Source organism: Hetaerina americana, unplaced genomic scaffold, assembly GCF_022747635.1.
Source record: "Hetaerina americana unplaced genomic scaffold, ioHetAmer1.1.p SCAF_14, whole genome shotgun sequence".
NCBI lineage: Eukaryota > Metazoa > Arthropoda > Insecta > Odonata > Calopterygidae > Hetaerina > Hetaerina americana.
The window spans coordinates 11595264-11622862 of record NW_027286514.1 but is presented as its reverse complement, the minus strand read 5'-3'; the positions used below and the strand labels follow the sequence as shown (position 1 = coordinate 11622862).

Sequence of the window (27599 nt, the reverse complement as noted above, 5' to 3'; positions counted from 1 at the left end):
GGTAAGGAATGTTAGAATCATGTAAGGTAAGGATACGCAAGGTGTCAATTTGACACAACTTTTTTTTCACATTTCGGAGGGATAACCATGAAGGTTTACTAATATTATAAGGGTTATAATAACTAGCACCTGGATCAAACACCACGATATGCAGAGGCGCACACAAATTTGTGGGAGAAACATGTAGATACAAATTAGATTATCTCTATCATTTTTGGGCACACATTTAGGTCCATCACAGCTTCACCAGATTTGTTTGCATATATTGAGTATAAATTTGTAGTCATGAAATACAACTTAAAATTCTAAAGGATTTATTTAGGAAGGCTATGAGAGTACAGATTATTAATCATTAGTTAGCCTGCCAGCCAAGGGATTGCAGTTACTGTTGAATATTTTACAGAAAAAAAATGAGAAGGATGGAATGCAGATTAATCACCTGATACAAAAGTAATAAAATTCTCAAGAAGTAGAAAAGCTGAGCTGAACATTAAAAGAAATTGGATTTGACTAGCGCTTGTGGCGCAGTTAATGATTCTGATCAGTAAAAATCTATTTAATAGAAAAAGGGCAAAGTAGCGGGAAAATTATGAGAAGAATTGCATAGTCAAAAGAAGTATATATTAACACGAAGAAAATCAATGATGACAAGTATACAAAAGTGTACCACACAATTAAAAATGTGTAGAAAAGATTAGTGAAGACAAGAAGTGTAGTACTGTAAGAATCTGAAACCTGGCCTTGAGGTAAGATATTAAGTATAGTTTATAGAGGATTGGTATGGAGAAAATTAGTTGAGCAGAGAGGAAGGTAAATGCTGATACTTTTATTACAATAATCAAGGAGGGGAATTAGCTCAGGAAATCTGAAAACCCCAGAAAAGGGGGCAAATTAAATGTTATGCAGTGGGATGTGAAGGCCTTGACAGCAGGGAGGAGGAATAGCGGAATGAAGAAAATTGCCTTTTTATGCTGCATGAAGGTTACCTAGCGATAGGTATAATAGATAAGTAAATAATACACGGAAAGCAAGAGGAAGTTTCAGCATAATGTAGAAAATGATAGTCATTGCGGATCAACCAAACCCAACCTTTAATCGGCAAAATACATTAAATAAACCATTTTTGTCGTGAAGGAGAGAGTGCAGAGAGGAAATGGAGACAAATATACATACATACATATAAAAGATTTCTTACTTGATGTTTACTTTGATTTCGCCTTCTTTCACACGAGAAAACTGCAACCGCCTGGCTCATTTCTGTTTCGGGGAAAAGATTCTGGATTTAGTGTTTACTATTAGGTAATACAGAGAAAATTAAATTCTGGTCCTTATTTAATTGCATAGTGAAGTCGTGGAATTCCAATGATATGCAGAAACTATAGGAATACAATTAAAAACTGGAGTACCTCACTTTGAGGTTCAGCAAATGAAATATCAAATTTAGAAAGACTAATCATATATATAATTGAAATTAGAGTACTGTCATATGCCTTATAATATATTGTAATACCTCTTACACTTTGGACGCAGATCACAATAAATTTCATTAGCGCTGGTTTTTCTTCTTCATTTTTTTGTGTCAACCCCGTTTTGAAAAGTTTAGAATTTGAGTGAATCGAGATATCACTTGGTTCGAGAGAATCGATATCTGCGATATATCGAAAACAACCCAATCTATAGATAACGATTATCTCGTTCAGCAGACTGGTTCGCAGGCATGTTTCCGAAAAAAGAACACATTAGCATTTGTAATGACTTTTGTGTCGTCGTACTGGGAATTTGGTATTGGAAGGAATAGTTAGTCGTAGAGACTTTCAATAGACTTCAGTGTTAATTATGAGCTGCCTCAGTCGTCTCACGAAGTGGTTCATCCTAAGAGATGAAATTATTTAGCGGTGCATTGTTCTAGCAGGTGTGATGTGTGTACTATTTTTTTCAAAATAACTCAAGAAAATGTATTGGACTGTTCATTTGGAAGGAGGGCCTCGGCGTGTAAATCATGCAGCCGTTGCTGTAGGTGATCATATTTATTCATTTGGAGGCTATTGCACTGGAGAAAATTATCGTCGACAGAGGCCCATGGACGTTCATGTTCTAAATACTGGTACGTTTTACAGTTGTATTGTTTGTTCATTTTTTGACGACATTAGGTGTTTGAAACCTGATAAATTCATTGAATATGTAAAAAAAACGTTTTCCGGTGGTAAATGTTGTAGCATTCGAAGTTTACTGTGGCAGCTCCGAACAAGATTGTTAGCAAACTATTTTGGAACTGCTATTTTTATCGTTTTCCCTTATTTTCCAGTTAATTACCGCTGGACTGCTGTTCCACTAGTAAAGCCTGATGATCCCCAGAGTTGTTGTGTGCCTTACCAGAGGTATGGGCACACAGCTGTTTCTTATGGCGATAAAATTTACATTTGGGGTGGGCGTAACGACGAAGCGGCATGTAATGTATTGTTTTGCTTCCATACAAGTAAGTTTATACGTACTTGGTTATTAAGCATAGTATACGGGTCAATCTCTTATGTTGATGCACAAAAGCTAGTATAGTTTATCCCTCTTACTTTCTGTATCATTTGGGAGTTGAATTCCATCCATTTATTGAGTTCTTTGTGTAGAATTGATCAAAAAGAACTGCAAAGGAAAATTCATATGGGCTAACATACATTAATACTTATGCATGAAGGGACGCGATGGTTATCAAATAAGTACTATACTTTTCAAAAGTTCTTGATAGACAAAATGGTCCCACTTTTGCATTTGAGGAAGTGGCCTGGCAGTAGACAACTTCCCTGTTGTTGAAGATTTACCTTAATATTTGTTTTTTTTTCATTTCTTAATTGATTCACCCTTTTGGCACAATAACGTTAATTGCTTATTTGATTTAATTATGTCACCTGGTACTAGAGCCCACACCAAGGGAAATATATGTTTATATTAATGGTAGATTATCATGATGAAGTGAGATTATTTATTTGAATTGAATAAATTCACATGAAAATACAGCAGTGCCAACCAAACAAGCCTTGGTTGCCATGTTACATAAACAGTTATTATTGACATTTTTCGCCATTCCACTTTATTGCTAGCGTTGAGGTAAACATTGCATGCATCGCTCTTATATGCATAAGGTCCCTCCCCAATGGGCTTGACCTCAATAAAAACATAATTATTAGCTACATTTTATGGGTTTAGGAATTAACACTTGTGAAGGTCGCTCCATTTCACCTTCCACATGTACGAGCTTGAGGATTACATCAAGATGAAATAATGAAAAAAATACTTTGCTTAACTCAATGGTATCAGGCTCAACCTTACGAAATAGTAGCTTGAGGAATTTGAAAAAAACTTAGTAGATTTCACAATACTTTACTGCGGTATGAATCAATATGCTGCATTTCCTTGTGAATTGACTGCATGAGAGAATTTCAAATCAGGAATGAAAAACCATTAAAATCTCCATAAATAAATGGTTGATGGGTTACTTCATGGAGGATAGCCAGGGAATTTTCTAAAGGAGAAACTAAATATCATATTCTACCACAAAACATTCTGGAAACGTTGCAAAGCAATACCGAAGATGTAATAGATAAAATGGATTGAAGTGATATTTATGAACTCGAATGTCTGCGCTGTCACATAAATAGGGCAAACAAGGAGGTCATTTGAAAAAAGGGATCATGAACACAAACATTGGTACTCAGAGTGCAATTCAAATCAACCACACTTGACGTAATACCTTTAAGAAGCATGTCAGTCCAGTGATTTTTTGAGAAAACAAAAGACTGAGGATGGAAGCACTTGTGTGGTTGGAGATTAAGATGAGCTGACAATCTTTATCTGTTTCTCTGCCCATATTTAATGTGTCCCTCATGCTCAGGCAATAGAATCTCCTCAGCCTAAAGTTCATCTGCCACCCTGCTCCCAGGCACAACTTCCTTCTGCTGCATGAATGACCCCCCACAGATTGGATTATGCCACGATCTACCCTTTTGCTTCATTCTTCCCCACTCACCTAATGCCTATCTACATCTATTCATTCCTCTTGACTATGCCTCCTATATTGACCTTTTTTTAAAATAATACCTGATGATGCCACCAAGGTGAAGAAACCAGTGGTAACACAGTGAAGTTTGATGAAATCTACCAAGTTTTTTGTCTAATTCCTACATTTTGTAACCTAATGCCATCATGTGACCTCACTAGACTGGGAAGGCAATAAAATCTCCCTCTTGGTATTATTTGGATTGAAAGCATAATTTTCAGTGGAATTTAGTTTTTTCGCCAATAAAATATAATGGAAATAATAATTGAGGTTTTAAACAGATATTAGTAAACCTACTTGTAACTTGCTTCTTAACTTGTGAATCAGAAAATCGCATCACTATTTTTCATAATTTACATTCATTTTTCTCTTTAAAATAATTTTTCATCATGTATAACCCTGCAGGAGTTAATCATCATGGCCTCAAAGTGCTCTTGTCAGCTGTTATTATTCTTTTAACCTTTCTGTCTTTTAACGTTAATATTCATTGTGAAACTTTAGTGAGTAGAAACATAGCTATTTAAGTAGAGGTACAATGGTAAGTAATTATGGTTATCAATCTTTCGTTTCTACTTTAGGAAAAGAATTGAAATGGCAAAAGAAATATTTACCAGCAAAAACATTGATGGCAGGCATACTAGTTAATGATGTATAGAAAGATAATATGAAGTGTAGCACTATATAAATCTGGAACCTGGTCTTGAGGCAAGACAATAAGTATAGTTTGCAGAGGATTTTAAGATGTGGGTTTGGAGAAAATAAGTTTGGCTGAGAGGAAGGCAAATGATTAAAGTTTTTTATATGATTGACCAAGAGAAAAGTTGCTCAGAAATCTGAAAAATGATGGAAAAGTGGGTGGATGAAATACTGAAAGGTAGTGATATTTTTAAGGCCATGGGAGAAGGGGAAATCAGGGGGATAGAGGAAGGAAGAGAATTGAGGCTTTCTATGATCATGAAGGCTACTAAGTGGTAGGTGTTACAAAGAAGGAAATATTGAATGGAAAGCAAAAGGAAATTCTTGCCATACCTTGAAGGTGGGACAATTCAAAACCTACCTGTAATCAGCAGAAACATTGAATGAAACATTTTTCATGAATCTATGATTTTTACCTATGGAAAAACATTATCAAATTAAATCACCTTGTTATTGTTGTTAAAGGTTTAAAAGGGAAATGGTAAAAACTTCATTCTTCTCTTAAAGCACTTGTCATAAATTCCTGAACCTTGAAATAATTTCAGGGTAAGCTCTGCTACAAAACAATCCTCCTCATTTTAATGTGTTACCTTTGCATGTATGTGTAAATGAAGATTTTTATGGCTCCATGCTGTCTGTATTCATTCCTTGCTTTTTTCAATTGTAGCCCAGCAAAAGAATATAAAAATTAATCTCGCGTAATGTTGATCTTTATGTATAACAGCAAAGATACCTTTGGAAATGCCTCAGGATTTAATATATAGGAAAATTACCAGTATGTCGAAAGTTTCTAAATTTTTACCAACATAAATGTTTGTTACATGTGTGCCTAAGAAATGTTATCAAGTTTAGTAACGAAATCAACAAGAATGTTGACAGCATCACTCATAATCCTCGTAAATGTCCTGGTTTGATATCTCATAATTGAGGATTGATTGATTTAGCCTTATAAATGACCAGTTTCGATTTGCTACTGAAAGATTTAATATTCTATCATGTGAAAGCATCAAATTATTTTTCAATGTGCGTACATTTTTTTGGACAACTAATTTAAAGAAATGCATAGCCTAATATTTATTGTAAAATTTATCTTTCCATTATTAAATTAAGATCAACTAGCTAAATCCATGAACATATTATCGGAACAAATATATGTGTATGTTTTGTTAACAATTTGAAAATCGTAACACAAGGGCACAGACCCCTTGCAACTGAATGTGCATATTAGATGTAATTATTAATCTAGAATGCCCAGACATGTGCAATTTTGAAGTGCCATAATTGTCAACCCAAAGGGTCGTTCGATTTGAGAAGGTGAAGCTCACTTACTACTAGGTTCAATGACATGTGTAATTCCCAAATCAGGGTAGGGGATTCAGTTCCCTTCCCTTTGCCTCCTATGGATTCCCTGGAAGATTTTGTAATATGGTTGTAAATAACTAATAATAGCGTTTATTATTTATTGTTACATTGTTTTGTTATTTATAAATTGGGGAAATCTTAATTGAGCTAGTTATACTCACAAGTTCTGTCCTTAATAAATGAATATTTAATGAATTTTATTCCATTGCCTAATAATGGGATATCATGAAATTGCCAAAAGCAGTTATAATTTGCTAATTTAGAGTTCATGAAGATGAAAATTTTTACAAGTTTCATTGACCAATTAACTTTGTTTTTGCAAAGTCATGAGCCATATATTTAATTATTATTCATGTTATATTAATCTATAAAAAATCATAAACACAGTAATCAACCTAAAGATCAGTTTGGTAAGTGATGAAATAGCTCACCTAGTACTAAACCTGACAGTGTGTTTTCACAAATCAGGGTAGGGGGTCAGTTCCTCTCCCTGTGCTGGTTGTGCTTTCCCAGGAAGATCTGGTTCCCAAAAAATCACATAGTGGAGTGGGTGGAGATGAGGCTGCCCAGAAAGGCTCGACCGGGCATTGAACCTGAGCCCTCGAGTCAGGGCAAAATGTTATTCCTCCCAGATTATAAAATGCATTGCACTTGCATCTCTTTGCTCTGAGTGAACTGGAAAAACTTATATATTGGATAACAACTTTCATTCCATGACTGCGCATTTTTTTTCCTCAAGGTTAAATAATGCCATTGTTACATAGCAACCATAAAAAACCTCTGATTATTTGAAATAATATTGGCCACGAAGTAAGGTAAAATTAAATATTAGGGTGTTGCTTTCTGTGCTGGCATGGAATTGAACAGGTTTTACACATAGCACATGTTTAAGGCAATGCTTTGGCGCTGTTTTAGTGACATAATTGTGATTACAGTGCACCAGAGTTCTTATTCTAATTGTGAACCAGAAACCCAAGACAGAAAACCTTCATTCTACTGTTCCTCTCTTGATCATTAGAGACTTTGATATTGGGATGCTCAATTCTGACAAAATTATTCCGTAGCTTAGCAGTTGTTCCTTATGTATTTACCTTAGTCATTTCATCAATAGCTGGTACATACATCCTCTCTTTTAAAAGTGCGCAGAAAGTCAATATCTATACAGTCAAACAAATATGTGTAGCCTAATCAAATTTTGTTAAAATTGATCTATGAGGGAAGTAGTACTTAAACAGTGAGAAAAGTTTTAGAATATCATTCTTTTTCTTCATCCAACGTATGCCACCAAAAATACTGATGTGCAAGGATTTTCATTTTGATCATTCCACCATGTGCTGGATCGACCTTTTAGAAGAACTGTCAAAAATGTTTTTAATTGTGATCCCCTATTCCCACATAAGGCAGTTACCCGGAGTGCTAAATGATATCGGTGTGACTTAATATGTGTAAACAGCAATTATGGGTACCACTCTAAAAATGGGGTGACAGTAGAACATTCTAGTATCTCAGTGGGGGCCAGAAGTTCATTCCACCGTGCCCTTTGAATATGGGCCTTTCTGTTATTCTTCCATAGCTTTTAACTCTTTGGTTATTCTTGCAAACCAGCCACTTTGGCATTAAACCACCTCGGATAAGTTTTTATCTCTACTTAAATCATTTTATTTATATCATTGGCAGTTTATTTTCTAGTATAAATTAAAATAATTATTATTTTCTTAGTTCAAAATACTCACAAGCAGTTGAAGTACACCCTTGATAGAAGACTTCAAATTTCCATTAATAAATATGCTTGAAGGTGTATTCAAATCCACTAAGAAACAATTCTCATATTGGAAGTCTTACTACTACCATTTGAGGTATCCATGTATTTTCATCAAGAGCCTAAGTGCCAGAAGAGATTTATAATTTGAGGAGGGTAAAGTTTCCATCCCATCAAGTTATAATAAAATTTGATCACACCCCAGTTGATGGCTTAAATCTCCTTATCAATAACCTAGTGCCTAAAATGAAATAAGACCGTCCCTCGTCTCATTTGACGTTCAATGCATCAAATATCAATTCCAAATTGATACAGTTACTATTCACTTAATAAGCACCTCGCATAATGAATAATTCAGGTAACAACTGAAATATATTTTTTTCAGATGACTCATTTAACAAGTGAAATTTTGCATAGCAAGTTATAGGCAAGGGGAAGTCTTGCATTGATTGTGTGCCTGCTGCTTAAGTCTGTATTTAGCACTTGTTTTGCCATCATCTTAGTGTACACTAGTGATCACACATTTGTCCAAACTTGTGTTCAGTCCTATTGTTTGTGTTTTTTGTGCAAAGTTTAATAGCCCTTGAGAAAATGTCACAAAATGTTTCAATGGGAGTGACAAGAATATGTGGAACATATATAGTATGTATTCTCAACAATGTTGAAAGGTTGCTTCTCATATTGATGAATGAAAAGCAATTAAAATGTACCACTACGAATGAGAATATGATTAGTGAGAAGGCAAAAGCGATTTTTACTGACCTACGTGTAGTTGTGAAGGTGCCAGGAACATCAATGGCAGAAGAAGAGGTATTTGAGTTAAGCCACGGGTGATTGAAAATGTTTAAGAGAACCAGCATTCTAAGCATTGTGAGGCACAGTGAAGGAGTAAGCTTTGACTCAAAGGTATCAGAAAACTTCATCGGTGACTTTCAGAAACTCTTAGAATATGTGGCTAACCTGCTGCAAGAGGTTTTTAGTTGTGACAAAATGGGTCTCTTCTGGAAAAAGATGCTGAAGCAAAACTATATGACTACAGAGGAGAATGCATTGGCTGATGATCAGTCAATGAGAGAAAGTCACATGCTGCTATTTTGCACCAATTCAAGCAGCGATCTCAAAATTAAACTGCTGCTTATTTACCATTCAGAAACTCCCCGAGCCTTAAATGGAGTGTAAAGTCCGGAAGAGCAGGCTTAATGTGATTTGTAATCTACAGATTGAATTTGCATTCCAGATTAGTTCATTCCACTATAGAAGAAAAGATGAAGATGATTCATGATCTTAAATGATGTCCATGTAATTGTCTTTCATAAACCTAATCAACATTTTTTTTCGGCGTAGAAGACATCATATTTAAAATTAATTTGCAATGGAATAATTGTTTTGCTTTTTGAGTGTTTTGCATTATGAGTAAGATTCTGGAATGAATTATGCTCGTAAGGTGAGGCTGCTCGCACTCGAACTGAAATGGACTGAACTTGCTCAAGTGATAAAAATACTTAATTCATTTGAGAGACTCATAATCTGCTGACCACCTAAAAGGTATATTTACCTTCAAAAATTTGTGGAGAATCCTGTAAGGTTGATTTTCTGGCAAAAATTTGACGTATGAGTTTACTCTCCTGATAAAAGAACACATTCACTTCTAATGTATTACTTGTGCTTGGTAATTCAACTCCAGTCATAGTGCAACTCATTTTCAAGTTCTTATCCCACATATGATTCCAATCTTGTCTAGGTCCTGAAATACTTACATCCTTATCAATCTTGTGAATTGAATAGTTGATTATGTAATGATAAAAGACATTTTTAGACTGAATGTTCTAGCCTTTCCTGTTATTTTTGAATCTTCATCTCAATAATATTCATTCAGGGAACTCACAGTCATTGCAAATAGCATCTGTAATTTCTGCATACTGCCAGGTAATAACTTTCCTATCTCTGTCTTTTGCTATCTTATTCTCTATCTTTAAACGTTGCCTTTAACCTCATGGACTGTGGCACAATGTGTACAACTATGATCACTTGTGACATTGTATTTATGGTATTTCATCATAAGATCTTGTTCCTTTAGAGCACCTAGAAATTCACAGTTTTGAAGGATGCCTTGGTAGATTAATTGGCCAAAGCATTCACCTGGATATTGAGGGATTAGGGTTCAAATCCCAGGACACTAGAATTTAATATTTAAGATATTTATGAAACATACTTTCATAGTTCACGTTACAAATAAGCCTAATGCTAAGCTTAATGGTAACATTTGAAAAATACAAATCTTTATACCCTCATGGAACTATTAATGCACTTTCTTATATCCACATATTTTAATTACAGAATTAGGTAGTTATTCAATGCCATGTTTACGGGGGTCAAGATTCTCGTACACCACAGTCTCAAAGCCTCCTCAATTATGATCTATATTATTTTCCCCTTCTTAGACATACATGCTCCAGAGCATTCTTTTGGTGCACAATAATGTCACAGCACCTGTGTTTTCCTCTAGAAACTTGAAACCTTGGAATTATACCTCACACTTTGGAAGGTGAAGGTATCCTGTTTAAGGCAGGCACTGCTGCTGCCATAAATTTACATTCATTCACTCGAGGTTATTCATTGTTCTCCAACATGCCATGAATTATTTATCAGTATTATTTACTGATAGCCAAAATACCCATTGCAATTATCCATTTTTAATGCCATATTCCCTCATCCATAAGACACACTTTTTTACTCCAAAATGTACTCTAAAATTGGCCTGTATCGAATGGGTCAGGGGTACCCGGATATAACTTCGGCATAGATGATCAAGCCTATTTGTGGGTAAAATAAGACTATTAATTTTCTCCCCCACATCAGGCATAGGAAACGGTCGCCTTAATTACATATTTCAATAATTTCACTGTGCTGAGTCAGTCGCAGGCAACAAACTTTAAATATTTCATTGAAAGTACTTCCTTAAAAAATTTCCAAATCAGAAATGTGTTCAATGTAGCACATTTAATTTCATATCATATGTGATACTGCTGCGAAGATTAATATGTGTTGGGTTTCCTCTTGAGTACTTTCCTTTATCAATCTTTTATTTTCTCTCTGGTCAAAACTCTCATAAAATAATCACTAATCTTTCCCAATAAACCTGGAGTCTACAGGCTCATCAATTTAAGTAGTATGAGAGTGTCATAAAGGCATAGAAAATGGTTAATTTAAATACAAATTTCGATAATATAAAAAAAAAACAGAAACTAAGTGTTGCATAAAAAGTGAAAATGATAATAACCTCATGGAATCTTAAGAGAGAAGATTGTCTTACAATATTGCATTTTAACTTTAATTGGTGAATCATGCTTCAAAACACGGGAGCAAGGCATCTTGGAGACATTTTGGATCATAGACAACATAATTTGTGGGATCTGCGATAATTGAATGGCGCTATATGTGTAGCCACTAATTTTTTAATTTATGCATTAAATTTTCTTCATATTAATTGTTAATATTAAAATATTTTAATCTGTTCTGTCAGATTCAAGTGTATTTCATAAATTCTAACCTGAAAAATTATGGTACATCTTATGTGTGGGTGCATTTTATGGGCTGGGATATATAATACATGCCTCCTTTCATTCCTTATGGTTTTTTGGTGGTTATTGGTGGGTTGATTATGGCAAAATCAGTGATAGAGAATGAAATCATTGGTAATCTAATTCTCCTTACTTTTTATGTAGAAACTTTGAAATGGAGTTGCCCCAAAGTCCATGGAATAATACCTGGTGCTCGTGATGGCCACTCTGCTTGTGTGATAAGACATTCTATGTATATATTTGGAGGATTTGAAGAGGAAATTGATAGGTTTTCCCAAGATGTCCATGCATTGGATTTGGAGACAATGGAATGGAGATACGTTGTCACTAAAGTAAGTAAAACGTATTTACCAAGTAGTGGTATCCATGATGTGGGTGAATGATTCCACCAAGAATTTTCAAAATACTTGGACAACCTACCCATACACACTAATGAGGTCTGTTCAAAAAGTATCACGACTTTTGTGTTTTTTCAATAATTATTTATTTATTCATGAATATCTATTTTGCCCCCCTCAAAGTAATCCCCATTAGATCTTATACACTTGTGCCAATGTTTTTTCAATCCTCGAAGTACTTCAAGAAATCATTTTTTGTGATCTTGTTCAGCCCCTCCCTATATGCAGTTTTTATCTTGTCAATCGTAGCGTAGCGTTGCCATTTCTTGGGCCTCTTCATTTTAGGAGCAAGGAAAAGTCACTGGGGGCCAGATCTGGGTAATACGGTGGCTGCAGTATCATGAGTGTGTTGTTTTTGGCCAAAAATTTGCGCACTGGTAACGATGTGAGAGAAGGGGCGTTGTCATGGTGCAAAAGCCAATTTTTGTCTCCCACAAATCTGGGTATTTGTGGCAGATTGCTTCCTGCAAACTTGCACACACATAACTTGCAGGTAATATTCTTTATACAGTTCTACCCTGTGGCAAGAACTCATGATGCACCACATCCCTGCAATCGAAGAAAACTGTAAGCCAAACTTTCACATTCGACCGAACTTGGTTTGCTTTTTTCGGTCTTGGCTTGTGCTGAAGCTTCCATTGGGATGATTAAGCTTTAGTTTCCACGTTACAACCGTAAACCCATGTTTTGTCAGCGATTATGACCCTCTGGAGCAAATTTGGGTAGTTGCAGACAGAGTCCAACACCTCATTAGCAATGTTAATGCATTGCTGTTTTCGGTTGAAATTGAGCAATTTTGGTACAAATTACACGGTGACCCATTTCATGCACAAATCATTGGTAAAAATTAAATGGTACTAGCCAATTGATATGTTTAGGTCCTCAGCAACTTCTCTAACGGTGATTCAACGATTAGCCAATGCTATTTTCTTCACTTCATCAATGTTTTCATCTGTTGTTGGCATGCTCGGGCATCCGGCACGCTCTTTATGTTTCACATCTTTTCAGCCCTCTGAGAACATTTTGTATGACCGATAAACATTGCTTTGGTCCAAGGTAGCTTCTCCATATGCCCCAGTCAACTTTTGGAATGCGTCCACGCACTTAATTTTGTTTTTCACTCAAAATTTGATACAGATTCTTAGATCCTTTTTTTGGAACTGGTAAAAATCAAAGACAAGCCAGAACATGTCCAAGCCAAACAGCTGTCAAAAATTAACTGAGTATTCAAAATGGCCGAATTTTTGGCATAAGTGGGAGACATACTATAAGCACCAACATAACGCCACAAAAAAATCGGAAATCAAATATATGTAACCTGCGAAAATTCAAAATTTGCAATACTTTTTGAACAGACCTCATATTCATCTTTTATCATAATTGAGCCATCTTAATTGTAACTGGTCTGTTAAGGGTTGTTACCCATTGCCAATCAGTAGAGATCAATGATAAACTCCTACAAATTGCTATCCTTGCCATCATAATTTATAAAATTGTTTGAAATTATTTGTTATGGTCACAATTCTAGTTAGAGTTGCTTGTCTTTAATTCTTTAATACTATAATTATGATTATTGCACATTAAATGTGAATATGAACCAAAGCAAAATAAAAGTGGAGTATTTTTTATGTAAAAACAGTTGGGTATTATGCATGTGATTATGTTCTGCTATCGATTGAACTATGGTACATGGGCACCACTGCAAGAGCTAGTAACTGATTCACTTGATTAAAACCCCTTCATCTGACTTCCAATAATGTACCAAATTTAGTAATAGATCAAAAACTGTCTAAGCATCCCTCATGATGCCTAGAATATAGAGACTTATGTTAAGACCTTAGTTCACAATTACAGGGTCAGTCCCAAAAATAAGTGGAATGATTTAATGATAAGTTGAATGATTAAGGCATTATCCACAAAGAATATGTGCCTTGGAGACAGACAGTGAACAGTAGGTTTTGCATGAAAGTCCTCAAAAGGGTGCAGAAAACAGTACAATGCATCAGGAAAGAGATCTTCGCCAACTGGAGGCTGCATCATAACAATGTACCCTAGTCTCACACCACATTCCTCGTGGACTACCAAGTACCTGGACAAGCACAAGGTGGCAATGCTACCCCAGTCATGGGATGTCCCAGTCGTGCGGCATCACCGTACTTCTTATTGTCCCCAAGAATAAAAAGGAGCTTGAACAGAAACCATTTTGGAATGCTGGATAATGTCAAAATGCCATGATTAGGTGTCTAAATGAGGTTCCTATTGACACATTCCAGGAAGCATACTGCGACTAGATAGGTGCTGGCATCAGTGTGTCGATGCCTAAGGGTGCAATTTTGAAGAATTTAAGTAATTTTTAATTTGATATGCCATAAATTATTTCCCTGGATTTATTCTATTTCTTTTTGGGACAGGTCCTGTATGTGAAATGAATAAGTTGAAAATGTTAAAAAGGTGAAGGGGCTGAAAGTCTCTTGTCTGTCATTGTTAAAAGTTGTGATTAACTTCATCCCTCTAGCTTCCTTGATAATATTCACTTGGTGCCCCATGTTAAATGAAATTGGCCATGCTAATTATATTATTTCTCTCCATAGGGAACTCCACCATCTTACAGAGATTTTCACTCTGCATCAGCTGTGGGAACGAAAATGTATATTTTTGGAGGAAGGGGTGATGTTTATGGCCCTTATCACTCACAAGAAGAGGTCTATAGCAATGAAATTGTTTACCTAGAAACTCTTACCTCCACATGGCACTGTCCATCAACTGAGGGCGAAATCCCTCTCGGCCGTAGGAGTCACTCTGCATGTAAGTCAGATTTGATCCATTTGCTTATGCTTTTTGCTAAGAAAAAGTTGTCTACTGGTAAATCTTCAAGAATATAGGAAATCAGCTCAACTGAGTGCCTCAATGGCATTGATTTTCTCGCATAATAGATAGCAGATTTGGATCACAGCATAAATATGGTCACTGATGGTATTTAGTAATCTTTTCAGTTTGTTTTAATTGAATGAATTGACTTCATTTACGTGTACTTCTCAGAATCTATAGCCCATAGCTACACCACTCTGCGTTAAAATAATAGGCCAGAGGTAATGTTGATGATGTGGCCTGGAGCATATTGACTTCTTTTTTGGGCTTATTTTTCATTGTAATGGATGAATATGTTGTCAACATTTAGTTTTCTTTATGACATCACTTTTTGTAGAACCAATGAGGAATGTGAGGATAACGCAGTTATCAATTGGTAACACTCCTATGTGAGCTCAGGTAATTGTTACATGGATTAACTTGAACCAAAACAAATAAATTAATAATAATGATGACCCTTATTCCATTAGCGAGGGAAAACATAGGTGACTATGCATGTTTTCTCTCCCAAATTCTAATGACTAATTCTTCTTCTCCTTGCCCACTCTTCTTGAAAGGATATATTTTTTCTTTCTTGTGAATCATTTGTTCTTGATGACGTCATTTAAAGACAAAAATGACCATGCATTACTAAAATATTGTGAAAATATACATAATGGCTGCATTTACTAAGCATGATGTTTCATGAAGTTATGCCAAAGACTTGAATACAAATGAATGCTACTTATAATTTACATGTATCTGTTTCATTTAGGCATTGTGACCTGACAGTCATTAGTTAAATGAAATTGGCATTATTAATCAAAGGTTCAAGCAGCTGTTACTTCCCCCAAACAATTAAACCATTCACTTCAGAAGTTCATGAAATTCATTGTCAACATCCACATATTGAGGAGACCAACTCCTCTAGTAAAATTGTGTCCTCCTGCATGGAATATTTGTTCAGTTAGTAAAGTACAGTTGTTTGAATTTTGGTTAAAATACCATGACCTCTGCAAAGTGCGGCTGCAGTACATATAGTCTTTCATCCATAATGAAAAGTGTTGAATGAAATATTGTAATTGCTCATTGTAAAGTTATTGATTGCAGGTCTCAAAATTACGTTGTATTTTCCATTGAATATTTAATTTTCCTTAGAATGTATTATTACACAGCTAAGTTAATTTATTAACAAGATTCAGAAATTTATCAGTCAACAATATGTATTGACAAAGGCATTGGTGGTTTAGTTTGAACTTACCATATTGCCTTTAATGAACTTTATTGAAGTGTGAACCAATATTACAGTAAAAATCTTTTTAGGCATGTTACGGTGGAATTAGAGTATAATAATGACCAAATAATACCACTTTCTACTAGTTAAAAAATTTATTACCTCGCCAGTTTGAATCTACATCATCATCTGTAGGTCTTGAATGAGTACAAGTGTCATCTGCACTCTTGTCCAATATCTTATATTTATGTACTTTTATCCAGTATGGAAGGAAGTAGGGGGTCTGCGGATGGAATGTGACAGGTGGACTCACAGAGCAGAAATGTTCAGTGCTTTAAACCTGTTAATGTGAAGAAAACTATCTTTCAATACCCTCATGTCCGTACGTAAATTGTCAAATTGTAAAAGATGTACTTAAAACATGAATATAGCATAAGGAATGACCTTTTAGGGAAAAACTGAAATAATAGCCAGATTTAAATTTTTGTCTGTGGTATTAGGCTGTAAAATAAGATATCAATGGAAGAATAGGAGAAGTCCACGTATTTATTTTAAAATTTTCTGTCAATGTCGATTATTTCAAAGTGAAATTGCATTTGTTATATGATTTTTCCTTATTTTGTTGTGATTCTTTGTATTACCCTTGGTTATATTGAATTTGGAGTATGTATTTTCATAACTAGATCAATGAATTAACCTCAAATTGTGTAGCTTCGGGCGTGATGTGGTGGAAGTTGAGCATAATGAATAACTAATCGTAGCACTTTTCCACTTGATTATCAAGAGGAAAAGTGCTACGATCAGTTATTCATAATGAATTAACCTGTAAAAAAATACCTTAAAGAATTTGCTATGCTCTCAAGGAATGGAATCAAAATGATGTTCAATAATGAGTGACTCAAGTACCCCTGGTAAAATATAATTTTCTCTTACTATTTTTCAGTTGTGTACAAGAATCACCTTTATATATTTGGAGGATACAATGGAATTGAAGATAAACATTTTAATGATCTGTACTGCTTTGTGCCAGGTAATTCATTAAAATATATTAGATTAGTAAACATTTTAATTATAATCTATATGCTCTTGGTTGTCTTGTGATGTTTCAATGAAATTTTTTCTTTGAGTGGCGTGTACATCAAGAACTCATTGTTGCTTTATTTACATTTTAGTAAAATGCAGTAAAGTCATGATTTATGACAACTGTTCAGTAGAAATTCATGCTATATTTTTATTTGCATAATTTATTGTAGCCAAAAATAAATTGTATGTTATATTGTTAGCTTAGCGTTTAATGTAAATATAGTAAAAGTTTAATTGATTTTGCTCCTATATTGTGTCAGCGGCAGGTATTGCAAGTTGAAGTATGTTCTGTTCTCCTTTGGCATCTATGGAGGTAGCACATGACGAGTAATATGCCTAGCTGAAATTTTGCTTTCTCCTGAAAACTTGTTGATTGAGGTCGATGTTATTCTACAGGAGATGTGTTGAGTCTGTTCTTCCTTATACGAGGGTGGTTCAATAATTACCCATGTTAGAAATGAAGAAACCATTTTTTTGAAAAAAAAATTTTATTTTTCAACATAGTCCCCTTTTAGAAAGATACACTTCTCCCAACGTGTAGGCCATTTTTTAACCCCTCCAGAAAATAGGATTTGTCAAACTCTCCAAAATACGCCTCTGTCTCGGCGATAACTTCCTTGTTTGAGCTAAATTTTTTTTCCCGCGAGTCATTTCTTCATGTTAGGGAATAAGAAAAAGTCACAGGGGGCCAGATTGGGTGAATACGGGGGGTACGGAAGCAATTCATAGTGTAGTTCATGCAGTGTGGCGGCGACAACTCCAGATCAGCTTGTTGTCCAGGGTGAGCAATAGCGGCACCCATCGGGCTGACAATTTTTTCGTCGCCAACTTATCATGTAAAATATTGATTGCTGTTCCGGTTGACACACCCACGGCCTCTGCTACTTCGTGCACTTTTGTTCGTCAATCAGCGAGAATCATGGCGTAGACTTTTTGAATGATTTCCTCAGTAACCACGTCTGCCAGGCATCCTGGTCGCTCCTCATCAAAAACAGATGTTCGCTCACGTTTAAATTCGTTGAACCAATATTTAACTGTGGTCATAGATGGCAAAGTGTCCCCATAAACAGCATCCAACTTTGCTTTTATCTCCTTGCATTTATTCCCATCCAAAAACAAAAAGCGAATTACCGAACGATACTGCTCTTTTTCCATCTTAGCGAAAATCACGAAACACATCTTACTCGAATGGCTGCCAAATCCAAACTAACCTTTAAATCAGTTTGAAATTTGTTTCACCATCGTTTAATAGATGGCTGCACACAATGATAGCATAAACTTCCCTCAGGAATGCCCTTTGTTGGCAAACATGGGTACTTATTGAACCGCCCTCGTATAATAGCCAGAAGATGGTTTAAAATGCTAAAAGAAGGAAGACAATGTCAAAGGGAGGTGCACCCATAACTTGGTCACTGCTCTTGTGGAATTAATCAAATTGTGTTAGAAGATCATCAAATAATGACGAGCGTTATCATAAATAATGAAAATTTCATTTGCATCCAAATTTTGGTAACAGAAGCATTGCACATGGAATGTGTCGGTGCATGGTGGGTTTCACAAAACTCACTGCAAAATTGCAGTTATCGCACAACAATCAATGTGAAGTGTTTCTTATCCTCCTGACATTCGAAACCTAGACCCATGTCAATCCTTCCTCTTAATCAATATGAAGGGCCACCTTCATGAAAGGCATTTTTTATCATCAGCAGCAGGCTTAGGCAAATAACGTTTCATCAGGCAATGTCTACCAGTGACACAATTGTGCCGGGAACTCCATGAAGCTTCTATCGCATGTACATAATAAATCAAGCTAATGATTGAATATAAAATTAAATGTTGGCATAATTAATCTTATAGGGCAAGTAATTTATTACATTTTTATTGAACAGACCTCTTTGGTTGTTTTTTGTGAGATCCATTTTGACAAGGGACATCTTCATTAATAGTTTTCCTCATAATCCCCAGTTTCTCATAACTAACTGGGTTTAAGAAGGGTATCTAGAGAAAGAAAGTGCTCAAAAATGAAAAATATATCACCCTGCCAGAGTACTTACCATTACATTTCTACATCATCTATAGATTTCATAGCTTGGTAAGTTCATCTATAACTTATTGCCACTGTAGATATAACTGATTGAACAAGAATAGCCTTGAGTATTTATTTTTGGTATATATGGAGGTATTTGAACAGTATAATCAAGTCACTGTCAATTGTTTATCCTTATGTATAGGAGATGCTGGTAGTTTTGCAGTTGATTTTGCAGTATTACCACTAATTTTTAATGAGCTATTCTTTTTGATAAGATATAATGAAAAGTAAATGGTGAGTTCCTGTAATATGGCGTTTGCAGTTTCAGGCTCTGAATGCAGGAACGGTTTGTCGTTTAAGATGTTAAAAGCCATAATGCCAAACAAGCAATTCAAATATTGCTTTGCAAACTTTCAATCAAATTTTGGATTTGATGCATCTGTAGTATTTTACTTAAATAATTTTTTTTATAAATTTAGATAATTCAGGTGTGAGTGGTCATTATTAAGTCTTTTGGTACATTTTTATTTAATACATGGTGTAGGTGGTATATTTCGATTTAGATAGTTTGTCGAAAAATTTTATGGTAGGAACAGAAGCATATTTTCATGATTTATTTTAATCTTTCAGCAGCTAATCACTGGATGCAAGTCAAAACTCGTGGGAAACGACCCTGCAAGAGAAGAAGACAGTCTTGTTGTGTTGTTGGTGACAGGGTTTTTCTTTTTGGAGGTACTAGGTAAGAAATACTTTGGTGTACTAATTAAGTTTTTTGTAAATGGATACTCTTTTAAGGTGTCTTAATTTTAGAAACTACCATTGATTTTCGCAAAATCATGATTTTAAAATAATTTCCAAATGCAGTGAGGCAGTATTATTTGTGAATTAGGAATATCTACAGTGATTAGTATACAATGCTAATATGTATATATCTTACTCCTTGGACTTCCATCTTGATATGGTAGGTTTGACCCAGCAGGTGGAAGCAGTGATAATTGATGCTGTTGGGGTCACCCATGCCAAATAGCTCATAAGTAAGAGCTGGATTAAAAGTTGCTCTGCAGTGGCTGCCCCTCAGTGAGGCAGCTGCAAAGACATCTGAATCTGACCCCAGTGGAGAGGCCAATGAATGATATTGACATTTTAAGAACACTCTTGAGGAAGGAAATAGGAAACCATCTCATTTATTTGTCCCATGAGTTATGATGGGTGCCCGTATAGAAATGCAGGTAGTCCTGGCAGCTACGAGACAGCCCACTGAGTCGTGCATCATGTACAGTAGTGGGAGGGGCTAAGCTTACGTGGTCATCATCACTTGAAATCCTTGCCAAGTAAAGTGAGCATCATTAGCTGTAACTGTAGCAGAAACTGTAGCAGAAAAGAACCAAACTATTTAAAATTAGGGACTTGGAATTTTGGGATGATGTTGAGGACATGGAAATTAGAAAATATTAAGGAGTGAAATAAGATATTTTAGGGTTGAACAAAGTGACGTGTAAAAGTCGGGTATTATTGGAGTGATAATTATGGAGTAATTTACTGCAAAAGGGAAGAGAGGCAGTTAGGGTTTGCATTATTATTAAATATTTGGTAGGGAGATGTATAGGGTGCATTGATCAGACGAGTGATGGAATACTAATAGTAAAAGTAAAAGCTTAACCAATAACCATGGTCATTGTTTAGGTCTGCATGTCTACAAGTGACCATATGAAGGAAGAAATAAACAGACATATGATCAATTAGATATATTAATTGTGGTGTGTTCGTGGAAAGAAATGTTTGATAGTGATGGGGGTAGAAATGTGTCAGGTGAAGGGAAAGAAGCAGGCAGGAGGAGTGAGACAGGGGACTCCAGTTTAGTAACAAGGAATGACTTTGGAGAGGAAGCAATAGAGTTCTGCTTGAGACAGGGTTTAATCATAACAAACACATGGTTTAAATACTGTAATAGATGTCAGCATGTGGAAAATGCCTGGGAACTCAGAGAGAGAAATCAATTAGGCTATATTATGTTTAGGGATAGGTTTAGGAAAAGCATGATTAATTTGCTCCATTTCCCAGGAGTGGATTCAAATCACAATTTAGATATGATGAAGTGTAACATCACATTCATGAGGATGAAACAAAAGATGGTTGAGGAAATGGAATATAGAACCATTTACCAGAGCGATGATAAAATAGTCTTAGCAGGGTATAGAGAAAATTATGTGTGAGGAACGGAGCTAGTTTCTATGGACAAAAAAGGGGAATAAATAAAGAAAAGGGATAACCAAAGCCACAAATGAAACTATAGGAACTGTAAATAAGGAAAAGGACGAAGGAACCATGGATTGCAGATGAGATGATTAGAAAAATAGATGAAAGAGAAGGGTATAAAAGGATGTAAACAGAGGCAAATACTACCACAATTTTCCACCAAATAACTTATTTAGTGAAAGATGGTAGTAACCTACATCTCTTTTATTGTGGAAATGTTCCACCCCATTTACCATGAATCTGTAATTTATATAATGTAAACAGATTTATATAGGAGAAAGTATGAAGAATTGTATTATAAACTGAGGCAGAAAACTAATATGGGAAATGAAGTGGGGGGTAAAGATGACGTGAAGTCTAAGGATAAAAAGCCTACAAAGGAGTATTCAACTTCCTAGCAAATGCTCCGAATTGTCATCTGGATCTTACAAAATATCCAGTGTTTGCATGTTAAATTCTTTCAGCATTGTTAATTCAATATTAATATCAAGGTAAAAGTAAATTAATTAACTAACTAGGGTCAGTTAACTGTTATGTTATCTTTGGTGTTGACAAAATCACTTCCATTAAAGACAAACATTTTTTTGTATTGTTCAGATTACTGGTAAATAAATTCTCTGGTAGTCAATGTAAAAAAATGGCCAAATAAGTAGGGACATAAGGAGAAGAATTGATTGAGGCAAAGAAGTTGTCACTAGGAGGAGGGAATTGATGACACGGGCGTTGAGCTGTTGATGTTTAGAAAATGCTCGTATGTGGAATATGCCCCCTAACTTAAATGTTTGTCTTAACCCTCCTATTTCTTGAACATCTCATTACCTTCATTTTCTGGCATAAACCCTATGAACTTGGGAAAATATGAAAATTGGCTAGTTCAACCTTAAAGTGGGAGACTTAAGGATAGAAAAAAGCCACAAAGACTACAGTCCTAGGTATTTTCTTTATCTAAAACCAGTTGCACACTCCCTTAAATTATGAAATTGATTTTAGTGATTCCTGTGTAAACCTGAGTGTGTCTACTTTATTGTAGACACACTCAGGTTTAGTATACTCTTCATAGGTATAACGTGAAAGATTATATGGAATCTATTCATATAAACATATTTGCAAAATAGGATAATGTTAACCTGTATGATAGCTCTTGAATTACTTTATTTTATTTTTTTATATTTGTATTAGTCCAAAAACAGCGCTTTGGCCTTAAAACAGGCTTTGAATAATGATGTAACAACTGGCACAATTACTTACAACCAAGCCCTAGGTGGAGGAAAACTCACTTAGGCGGGAATGGAACCCCTTTGAATTCTGGGTTGGCAGGCGAGGATGTTACCCTACTGCTACCAGGGCCGGCAATTATTATTTATTTATTAAAATCCACATGTGCAGATAGACAGTGTCAGGTGGCACACAAGTACTAAGTAATCACAAAAGATAATAGGTAAAATCAGTGAGTAAAACAAAAGTGCACTAAAAGGAAACTTCAAAACACAAATCTCTTTCACAACACAAGAAAATCCCTATCTCATTAACATCAATCAATCAGCAAGAAAAAAAAGATATTTTAAAAAAATTAAGCTTTGACATATAATTTAACACCACACATCAATCAAATTATTACAAATATTCCTTACATATTTTCTTAAAAGTATGCACTCTGTTAGGAAAGGGCTTGAACAGTTTTACAGAAAAGGTGTTCCAATTAACAATTTTATTTAGAGAAGAAAAAATTTTTATTTGTTCTTTTTGCCCGGCATTTTACCTTGAATTTGTTGTCATTCTCCTTATAAAATTTGGGTTCCCCGCCTTTTTTCTGAGATCTGCCCAAGCTTTCTCCTCCTTCAGCATGCAGAACATTCCACAAAGTCTGCTTATTTTTCTTCTACTTTTTAGAGGTTCCTAGCCCAGCATTTGTGCATGTCAGACACACTCTCCATCCTCATATGCTTCCCCAGTACCTATCGGGTAGCCTTTCTTTGTACCTTTTCCAGTTTTTTGGTATCTCCTTCTTCATGAGGGTCCCATACAAGAGATGCGTACTCTAAAATTGGTGTTACCAGGGTCTGAAAGGCCTTTTCCTTAGTTGCTCTAATGCTCCTTTTGAGGTTTCTCATCACCCAATGAAGAGTTTTGAAAGCTTTCTTAAAAATGTACTCCACGTTTAGCCCCCACCCTAAATCCTTAGTTAAATATACACATAAGTATTTGCAACTTCTAGGAATGGCATTTTCTGAGAATTTATTGTCCCTATTGTTTCCATTTACCTTGTTACTAAAAGTGATTGCATTTGCTAAAATCAATATCCATCCCATTATTTGTCACCCAATCCACCTTTGTATTAATCTCCCTTTGCAGTATGTCGTGGTCACGGTCATTTTCAACTTTCCTGTAGATAATACAGTCTTCTGCAAAAAGTGTTATCTGAGAATTAATATTTACTGGGAGATATTTTATGTAGATTAAAAACAAGAGCGGGCCAAGTATGCTTCCTTGTGGCACTCCTGATGTTACCCTCGTTTTTTCAGAATACTCTTCACCTAATTTGACTCTTTGTGTTTGACCTTCCATGAAATTTTTTACCCAAGAGATTACTCTTCCATCTGTGTGTAGCGGCGATTGGCCCATCTTGAGCATTAAGCAATGTTGGTCAACTTTGTCAAAAGCTTTTGACAGGTCCACTATTATAGCATCCACTTCTATTCCCGCATCCATAGAGTCGAACATTTCTTGGCAGAAACCTAATAGCTGAGTTTCGTAAGAGTGTCCTTTTCTAAAACCAATTTGGCGACTGTACAACCAATTCTCACTCTCCCAAAAATCCCAGAGATGGTCAGCCATTATCTTTTCTAATAGCTTGCATACTACTGACGTCAAGCTTACTGGTCTATAATTATCAACGAGTGCCTTATCTCATCCTTTGAAAATTGGCGCAACATATGCCTCCTTCCAAGCATTTGGCAGGGCATTATTGGTTAAGGTAACGTTGAATAAATGATTTATATAATTTGAAACTACACTACCACCCAATTTAAGCAAGTCAATTGAGATACCATCTGGCCCTTTTGATTTATTTGCCCTCATTTTCATGATTTTTTTCAATAAATTTCCACGCTCGTCATTTTAGTACTTTTGATATTTAATAGTACATTACGGTATATTCCATTACGGTTATAATATTACATCATGGTGCTAAAATAATTTATTGAATCTTCCTTTAGCCCATACTTAGGTCCGCAGCCACAGTTTACTCCTGATAATGAAGAAATGCTAATGGATGGATTGGACTCAAAATTAATGGACCATAATGATCTTCATGTATTAGACTTAGGTTGGTAGTAATGACAATTGTATTTAACCTTAAGCTAGAATTACTATTTAAGCATATACTTGATCATTTAACTTGATGAATGTAAAATATGTTGTTTTAATATTTTATTTATCTCTGTCTAGTTCCTACTTTGAGAACCTTATGCCTGCAAGTTGTGTTAGATGAGAATTTAGATGACAATTGGCTTCCCGAAGACATAAGGTGAGCACAATCGAGCATGAATGACAGGAAAAAATTATATTAAATATATGATGTGATATAGAAGAATATGAGTGAAATGAAAATGAGAGAAACTTAAAATACGTATAACATTTTTTTGAATGGTTGATTACTTTAAAATTCTCAAATTTCTTAAATTTAAAATCATATAATTCGTCACTGTCTTATTTTATTTTCATTTTGCCGGACTGCACTTTGTAGAGTAAGATGAAAATGAAAAATATTATTGATCTGGTTCATCATCTATTTGCTTGGGCTTAAATTTTTTTTGTCATTAGAAACTTGTAATACAGTTGTTGTTGGAGTGTTGGAAAGCATTTATCATAATATTCAATTCTAATTTATATCACCATTAATGTAATATTTCAACACTTCAAATATTTTTGGCATGTTTTTCAATCTGTTGTAATTTTGGTTTACTATTTATGTTTGCAATATTTAATGGAAAAATAATGTTTTGCAAATTTAATACTAATACATAAATTTTTTCATTTTTAGGTGGGAATTGCGAGCAATGACCACCAACAACAACATTAGTCGCCCCCTTAACAACACTGGCTAGATAGTTTTTGTGATCAAGAGGATTTCTAATGAAAATATTTGAGTGAATGTCTTTTGAGTAACGGATGCTTATTTGGAGTGTTTGCAAATCTCTATTATCATTATATGCCAAGATTGACTAAAACTTTGCCATGAGAAATTCTAAAACATTTCGAAATATTTGTGAATCACTGTCATTTTTACTGTTGTTAGTAGTTGGTGCCCTTGATCAGTGTTGAGGGTATATTAAGAATTGTTTATTTAGCTTATTTATTACCCTCAAATCCTTGTTTTGTGTTTCAACATTCAATCATATAATATTTTTCTTGTGAGTATTCATAATGCCTGGTATTTATTCTTGTTCTGGCTGTTGTATGTTGTTAGGTACCTAATTATTGAGAATCTCCAGGGTGCTCCTTACTCATGTGGGCACAATTTACTATTTATTTACTCTATCACCTAAGAAACAAAGTGTAATGATGTGAAATTCATATGTACATGTGATATTAATAACATAGGCAGGATTGATAATGCCTTTGGCTGCAGTGAGTTTAATTCCAGCATCTTCTTGCCTTTGTTTACTGTGCTGGTTGTCTTGAATCTTCAGATGATCATGTCTTGCCCATTTGATCAAGCTTCCTACAACAGCATGATGGCAAATTTTAGTGTACATAATAGCTTGTATACTGCTCTTAGAAGACTGGTAAGGACTACTACTTATCATTTGCATGGAAGCTTGTCTCTCACTGTTGAGTCCAAGCATTTAGCTGTTGTGCTATCTGAAAGGTTTATCTTCAAAAGAAAAGGCATCAATTGTTTTCTTTGGTCTCTAGGTTTTCTTAATATGTGTCTTTATCACATATCATAAAGTTATTTAAGTTTAAATAGGAATCTTGTGAATGGTCATAATCTCAAATGGAGATTGATGAATATTTACTACATTCATTTTTAATCTTATTCCCTTATGGCCATACAGCCAGGGTTCCATTAAGTTAAATAATAATTTAAATATTATGCTTCTGTTGCTACACAGGAGAAATATTTTTTCTATTGGTATGCTAAGACTGCATATGTGTGATACAAGCAGTCTCTAAGTTTGATATTCGTAAGAAAAGCTTTAATAATGAATGAAACTTTTATTTTTTTGTGTGAGTTTTTCTTTGCAACTTCCATTTTTATTGATTAATTCATCTTTAGGACATTTAATGGATGTTTCGATTGCGTGAGTTCCATGTCAACATACTTTATTACATAGATGTTTTGTTCATATGGTGTTGTTTTACAGGAGATTAAAAAATACAGTAAACTCTCTAATGGCATGAATTTGCAGGAAATAATTTAATATAGATCATCTGGTTTACATTTCTGTGCCCAATGCCACCAGAACTGGTAATTTAACAAGATTTAGTTTAAGTGCCATAGCTGAAACATGCTTTCATATTTCACAGTCATAATTGATGTTCAAAGATATGGATTTCATGCTTGTATAATTCGGCCTTTCAATCAGAAAATAAATTTAAAACAGGGACCTTACTGACAGTTAAGTTTTTATGTATTATGATATTATTGTGATTTAAAATAAATACAACGATTTCTCCCCATTTCTATGGAAAGACCCAAAATTTCCGTCACTTAGCCTGCAATCATGCTGAACAGATCTTCACATCAGTTTGGTAATAAGGCACCATTCCATTATGCTATTAGCTAAGCAGTTTTTTTTTCAAATAAATTAACTTCTTTGGATTTTGTTCAGTCGTTCACTCAAATGCCTCAAAATTTTAACCAAATTAATGTTGAGGTGGTTCTGAGTGACTCTGAAGATGTTAGGACCACAGACCACGCCAATCAGTTAGTGGGCTGACTAAAAAAAACTAACTACCAGTGGTGACATTTATCTTTATAAAATCTCTTGGCCCTCTTAAGTATGTGAAGGCATACCTCAGTGGCAATTTGGTAGGCATCAATTTGGTGTTATGACAACTCAGTATGCATTGTTTTGGTGTGATGACCAAGTGAACTGGGCTAATCCCTTAAATTATAAAATGACATGCATATAAGGCAACATGTTATTATTCTGTATGCATATATACTTTTTATGTGATTGAAAAAACATATAAACTTGTCATTCAAGTTATGTACCTCAATAATTTTTTGAACGATTTGAAGCATTTTGTGAATGAAATTAGGACATTTATTGACCTGAAATAAAAATATAAATGCGC

General features: G+C 34.9%; 1 protein-coding gene across 2 annotated transcripts; it reads left to right on the top strand.

The window, feature by feature from the left end:
• Window positions 1-1706: 1706 nt before the first annotated feature.
• Window positions 1707-26916, top strand: LOC139686333 (kelch domain-containing protein 3). 2 transcript variants are annotated; one of them, XM_071583503.1, is made up of 9 exons: window positions 1707-2104; window positions 2306-2476; window positions 11591-11778; window positions 14436-14649; window positions 16869-16955; window positions 19671-19776; window positions 24509-24618; window positions 24741-24819; window positions 25336-26916. In XM_071583503.1, the coding sequence occupies exons 1-9, from the start codon at window positions 1954-1956 to the stop codon at window positions 25397-25399; spliced, it is 1170 nt and encodes a 389-aa protein (XP_071439604.1). In that variant the 5' UTR covers window positions 1707-1953; the 3' UTR covers window positions 25400-26916. The 2 variants fall into 2 exon arrangements, with proteins under 2 accessions (XP_071439604.1, XP_071439603.1); XM_071583502.1 differs by having other exon boundaries at window positions 19668-19776.
• Window positions 26917-27599: the final 683 nt, after the last annotated feature.

Excerpts from the sequence above, each read along its gene's own strand:
- LOC139686333 (XM_071583502.1), top strand. The coding sequence starts at position 1,954 with ATGTATTGGACTGTTCATTTGGAAGGAGGGCCTCGGCGTGTAAATCAT. Across the intron at positions 2,477-11,590 it reads ATTGTTTTGCTTCCATACAA|AAACTTTGAAATGGAGTTGC; the intron begins GTAAGTTTATAC and ends CTTTTTATGTAG. Across the intron at positions 24,820-25,335 it reads TGGCTTCCCGAAGACATAAG|GTGGGAATTGCGAGCAATGA; the intron begins GTGAGCACAATC and ends TTTCATTTTTAG.